This window comes from Poecile atricapillus, chromosome 10, assembly GCF_030490865.1.
Source record: "Poecile atricapillus isolate bPoeAtr1 chromosome 10, bPoeAtr1.hap1, whole genome shotgun sequence".
Classification (NCBI taxonomy): Eukaryota; Metazoa; Chordata; class Aves; order Passeriformes; family Paridae; genus Poecile; species Poecile atricapillus.
The window spans coordinates 14753758-14759757 of record NC_081258.1 but is presented as its reverse complement, the minus strand read 5'-3'; the positions used below and the strand labels follow the sequence as shown (position 1 = coordinate 14759757).

Here is a 6000-nt window from a genome sequence, read left to right as displayed (position 1 = left end):
AAGAAGGGACAGAGAATGTCACTTTAACTTGTAGAAAGGCAATAGGTAGAAAAAGGTATTGAAAATTTCAATTCTGACAAAGATTTCAGGGAAATACCTCTGGTTTAGGAGCTCATTTATTTTGGTTACGCCCTCTCAAAAATGTATCATCTAATCTGGGATTCCTGACATGCAGCTCAGACTCTGTGGAAGTCAAGGCAATGGAAAGATTTCTACTTATGCCAATAAAACCAAACTTTTTTTTTCCTCATTGTTTGGGTGCCAGATATGGAACAGGGGGGAAAAAATTGTTTCAGTGTTTAAAATGACAGGGACACATCAGCCTCACACCAACAACCCGCAGGGTTAGGGTTGGTCAGAGAAATGTTACTTCAACCTGTCCCCAGTACTCTGAGGGGGTATTTTAGATGTTCCAGGAATAACTGCTCCTCTTGGCACTGCCTTTCACCTTCTGCAGCCCAGGTTCCCATGCTGAAATCATGACACTATGCAAGTAAGATTCATATAAAGAAAATAACTTTTATTAGACAAATCAATCAAACCCTGAAAAAAGTGTCAGGTAAACAATAGTAAAGGTTTTTCCAGCAATGTAGAAACCTTTGAAACTGAGAAATTCCAGAAGTTTCATGTTCCTCTTGTTGCATTAATAAGTTCTCTCCCTCTTGTGACATGAGCTACTGTTGTCTTGACAGACCAAAAACCTTGCATTAATCCAGCAATTATCTCAAAATAGTAACTTGTAAAATATTCCCTGTATAACTGTTTCCCCACACAATTTTGTACAAAGGTGTCAAACTGTATTTTCTTTGCTGTCTGAAAAAAAGAACAAAGCTTAAAAACATCCAGCTTATTAAAAATAAACAAGTGTTTTATATACAGCACAGGAATTTCCAAACTTGAAGGAACACTGTCTCCAGGGCGGCTGTGGGGTGTAACACCCCAGTCTGCCAAGGGGAGAAAACTGCAGTTAAATAAATTACTACTCCATCTTCTTCCTCAGGCCAAACGTGGCACTTCTCTCACATTTGCAGGAGCCAAATTTACAGCCCTGCATAAACCAGGAGTAACCAGGAGCTTGGCAGCCAAGTAACTACTGTTTCCAAAAATGCTAATTTTCATTTTGTCCAAGAACAGAGGGAGGGTGTCAGAGCCACGCAGTGACCTTAGATGTTACTCATGAAAAAGCCACCTTGAACACAGGGCTCATTTATCCTCCAGTTACGCTGTGTTACTTCAAAAAACATGCACTTAGGGTTCAGCATTATAATCAACCCATTACACTCAAAACCTGTTGGTCTCGAATGCCAGCACCATCCAAAGCTTCTCAAACAAGTCCCAGCAGTGGGACTGAAGTACCAGAAGAGGGGCTGGGTCAGAGGTGAAGAAGGAGCCAGTCCCTGTCACTCCAAAACCAGGGGCACAGCCAGGACAAAGCACAATGGAGCCTGAACTCAGCCACTGGAACCTGAGCCAGCAGGGTGAGAGAGATTTGCACTGGGACAGCAGCTACGGGGGGCTAAAATTAGAGGCAGGAATGTTGGTGCCTCCTGAGCTCCAGCAGTCAGCTCCCTCTTCCTCACTCCTACTGACACCTCTGCTGGCTGCTCCAAAGCCCCTCTCTGTGTCAGCCTCCCCACTGGCATCAGGGGAGTCTCTGCCTGGGCATCTCCCCCCTCTCTGGTGAGTGCACTGAGCATTTACAGGTGGAGCTGGCAGTCGATAAGAGCAGAGGTGGCACAGGCAGAGTGGCAGTGCTGACAGATGGTTATGAGAGAGATTAGCTCAGCACCAAGGCACTGGAAGAACCATCTGAAGAAACAATTCGTAACAATGAAATTGCTTTTATTAGAAAGAAAGTGTTAAGCCAAGGAAATAAATTATTGCTACGATAGACATATTTAGAACATAAGGAAGGACGTTAAATCTTAAGCTTCAGGTCAATATAACCCTGAAACAGAAAGTTATACTACTTTTTTAAATACCTCAATTTCTCTTCATGCCCTTCCAAAAACTTTATAAAATGTGCAGCTTACACAACAAATAGTAACAGAGTCACTTGTAATAAAAATCTGTACAACTCATAGCTTTAAAAATAATACTTTTTTTTTTTTCTCCAAACTGCTATGTTACTTATTACTTATAAATATAGGGCTAACAAGTTTTAAATGCCCAAGGTCCCATCCAACACCAAAGCTATTACATTTAGTTGACAGAAGCCTTCCTGGGACTTCGCCTCAGGCAGAGGTCAGGTTTTGGGCAGTTTGAAAGAGCCTGATAATGGGCAAAAAATATCTTCATGGATGAAGACTGTCTCCTTCTGCTGGTCAGAGGCCTGGGATCTTCATTGAATTTGAAATGGCAATCAAACCTGGAACACAGCACCGTGCAATGGTTAGACCAGCTGCACTCCCGTGACGTGGCACGATCCCACAGGTCCCTCTGTCCTGGCCAGCAGTGACTTCACAAAACACTTGAAATCCACTGTTTATCAGAGGTAAATTTTGGTGGGGAAAGAATGTTTTAATGGAAGAGCCTTGCAGGAGAAGCACAGCTCTTCCCCCATGTGGAGATCTGCCTCTGTGCCTCAGGACTCACCCAAAGGCCATGTGCTGCTGTCCCTACTGCTTCTGTGGCCACTTCAAGAGTCTCATCTGTGATCCTCCAGAAGGGGCTCAGGATCTTTAATCTGAGCCTTGGCTGGTTCTGTACAGCTGGTTCTGAACTCCTGCACCTGCAGGTCATGGGCCTGCATGGTGTCACAGCCCCCAGGGCCAAACCTATGAGCCATTCATCACCCTGTGCCTTGACCATTCAAGCCCTAATCCTGCCTTTCTCATGCTTGTACCCCTCTGCTCCCTGTGACCAGGGAGGCTCAGCCCTAAGGACAGAGAGGAAAGGGCTGAGCCAGGAGCAGGCTGGTTTGAGTGGGTCCTGACATGACAAATCAAGGGCGGCCAGGCATGAGCAGGAGCCCTGCTCGGCTGTAAATCCTGTCAGGGTTCATCCTCCTTGGATCAACAGTGACTTCCTCGCAGACAAGACATCCTCCCAAAATCACTAAGTACAGGAGCAACATGTGGCAGCTCCCTCAGGACATCCTGACCATAACCTAGCAGGTTCCTCTGCCTGGTGAAGTAGCATTTCCTTTGGAAGTTCAAAGGAAACTGGGGGATAAATCCACCGTGGGGAGAATACTTTGATTCCCCAAGGCAGTTCAGAAGGACTAAGAGTAGAATTTTGGCAAACAGCCATAAGAAACAGATTAGTGGTTAGACAGGTGGGCAGCATTCAGAGGAAAGCAGCTCATCTGAACACTTAGGAGGTGGTCAAGCCTCTACTACTTGAACGTGATTCTGTTTGCTTCTGCAAGGCAGAAAGCACCAGACCAGCTGTTCAGAGTGTGGCTCCATGGGAGCTGCTCCTCTGTAACCAGATGAATCAGAGCCTCAGACACCAGTCAGGAATGCATGGGGAAAACTCACAGAGGAGCTGAGGGTGAGGTTCCCCTGACTCAGAGCTACTGACAAACCTGACCAGCACTCAGAACTGCTGGAAAATCCCCTGCAGGGGCTACTTACAACAACTCCACTTCCTGAGGCGGGGCCGAGGGGCTCACACTATTCTTGAGGGACTTATGGTGACCTGGCCTGCTTTCTGCAGAAGAGAGAAGCCAGTGTTAGTAACAGGGTTAGAGGACAACAGCATCAGGACAGGATCTAGTGGGAAAGGAAGCAGCTGACAACTCTCAGGAACACACCGACATCTCAGAGCAACAGGCTCCCACTCCTCCATCTCATCATTCCCCAAAAAAGGCCCAAACCTCCCAGGAAAGGAGCTTGGCAGCACCTGCAGCAGAGCTCCAGCCATTCCAGGAGGTTATATATGTACCCCAGCCCATGGCAGCAGTAGAGCTCCTGTTTGTGCAGCTTCTCCCTCTTGTGCAGCCTCCAGCACTGCAGGTCCTTTCCAGCTCATTCCTCAGGGATCTTGGCCACCACAAGGGTGGCTCCTGCACCAGAGGGGCTCTCACCTGCCCCAGAGGAGGCAAGTGTCTGCAAGAGGAAATGTCACTTCCCCACAGTCACCCCAAGCCCAAAAGCAGCATCTTCAGTCCCCCTGTGAGAGGCGGTGGCTTGAACTGGGGAGGCAGCTGCAGGAGCAGGCAAAGTGAAGACAGTGTTTTGGCTGCTTGCACTTACTGCAGAAATGTACTGGCTGTTTGTGAACCTGGGTCTGCCCTCCATGGCAGAGCTGTGTTGAGGGCCTATGGGCATGTAGGGGGGCGAGCCCACGTCTTCACAGAAGCTTTCTTGTGGGACGTTGGAGACACAGCCACTGTCGGAGCCGCTGGAGCCAGTGGCTGACATGCAGTGCAATGACTCTGAGCTCTCTGTGGCTGGGGAAAGAGAGGAAGGTCACTTTGGGCTGCATATAACCTATGCCACACATGCTGATAATGTACTTATCTGCAAAGGTACTTCCACGCAAGCCCACAGATCAGCCACACTCCTGTCTGGGCCTAAGGGCCACAGACAACAAATCAACACATGGAAGTAGAGTTACAAATATGCTGGTGATTGGTATGGGCTGACCAATGAAGTTCACACTTCATTGGGAAGGCAAAGGGTCACGGGGCCAGGCTGGTGAGGGCAAGGGACAGAGCACCTCATACCAGAGGGGCAGGGACCCAAGAAAAGACCACAGCAGCACCAAGTATGTAGCACCAAGCCTGCCATGGGTATGGCTGCAGCTGAGCAGGTACCTCATAACCCCTGTATTTGAGCTAATTCCCCTCACGGAACCTGAGACAGAGCTGGCATGGAAGGGCAGGACCCTCATGCCCTGATCTGGGTAGGAGACAGGGACTGGCATGACCCCAGCAAGCCTGGTCTGACCACACAGCACGGAACAAGGTGCAGGGATGAGCCCACACATTCCAGGTGCTGCAGAGCAGCAGGGCCATACGTACTCATTGAGGGCTGGCTGCTTGTCTCATGCTCCAGCTCATCTTCCTCGATGCAAGTGCCAATGTCAAAGGGGCGTCTGGGAGCCAGGACTCCTGGCAGCAGAGCCTGGTCCAGGTACATGTGGAGGTTGAGGGGCCCCAGCAGGGAGGAGGAGGAGGAAGGGGTGTAGGCAGTGGCGGTGCTGCCGGTGGAGAGCTGTGTCTGTGTCCTCTTGAAGGGGTTGGAATGGTCAAACAAAGACACTGCAATTGAGGCTCTGGTCCTGGCACCTGCCAGAAAACACACAAAAAAGCCCCTGAGAACCAGTCCTGCCTCACCCACATGGATCAAGAAGGAAGGCACAGCTAGCACCTACCTCTGTCTTTCATGATGTAATCAATAGCACGGTCATTAATAGCTGCATCACTGGGTTTGATATCCAGGAATGGCTTGTTACCCACACCCATGGAGACCATCTCCTGCATGCGGATTTCTGGAGAGGAAGAGACCCACAGCCACATTGTGAGGCTGACCCAACCCACTCCCCACAGGCATTATTTAGCCACAGGTTAGAGCACTCCTGGGCTGGGCTCTTTCTGAACTGCTGAGATTAGTTCTCTTCTCCCCTTGCTCCCCTCCCCAGCACTGTGGAGTCTCCAGGAACAAGCAATCATGCCCTACTCTGGCCAAGTAGCTCAGTGCCATGCCACCTACTAGAGTCCTGCCAAGCGGGAAGCCTGTGGGGGACAGGAGGGACTTGGTCAGATGATTCAGTAGTGAGCTCCAGTAGTGGCCTAGATCACAGGAAGACCAGCAAGTCATTCAGGGGTACAGTTTGTGCTCACAGGACAGAGAACCCTGAGCATGGATCTTCTGTTTCTCTCCTGGGGAACAGTCATATAGAGCTTGGACCAGTCAAGTTCCCTGGGGATGAGGGGCAGGGAAGGGACATGCCCAGCCAAGCCCAGCACATGCTCCTGAGGTTGCATGCTGGCACACAGCTGCTTGCTGCACAGAGCTGCCTGGTAACAGGATCCAAACCTACTCAGGACAG

The 6000-nt window shown here is 49.5% G+C and overlaps 1 protein-coding gene across 3 annotated transcripts in view; it reads right to left on the bottom strand.

The window, feature by feature from the left end:
* Window positions 1-499: 499 nt before the first annotated feature.
* PLEKHG4 (pleckstrin homology and RhoGEF domain containing G4) overlaps window positions 500-6000 on the bottom strand; it is a 90504-nt gene continuing 85003 nt past the window's right edge. For 2 of the 3 annotated variants that reach the window (XM_058845660.1, XM_058845662.1), the window contains exons 20-24: window positions 5323-5439; window positions 4970-5236; window positions 4200-4396; window positions 3579-3654; window positions 500-2368 (exon numbers count right to left, since the gene is read on the bottom strand). In XM_058845660.1, the coding sequence (XP_058701643.1) occupies window positions 3613-3654; window positions 4200-4396; window positions 4970-5236; window positions 5323-5439 (623 nt within the window). In that variant the 3' untranslated portion in view covers window positions 500-2368; window positions 3579-3612. The remainder of the gene's footprint in view (window positions 2369-3578; window positions 3655-4199; window positions 4397-4969; window positions 5237-5322; window positions 5440-6000) is intronic. The other variant, XM_058845661.1, reaches the window with a different exon arrangement.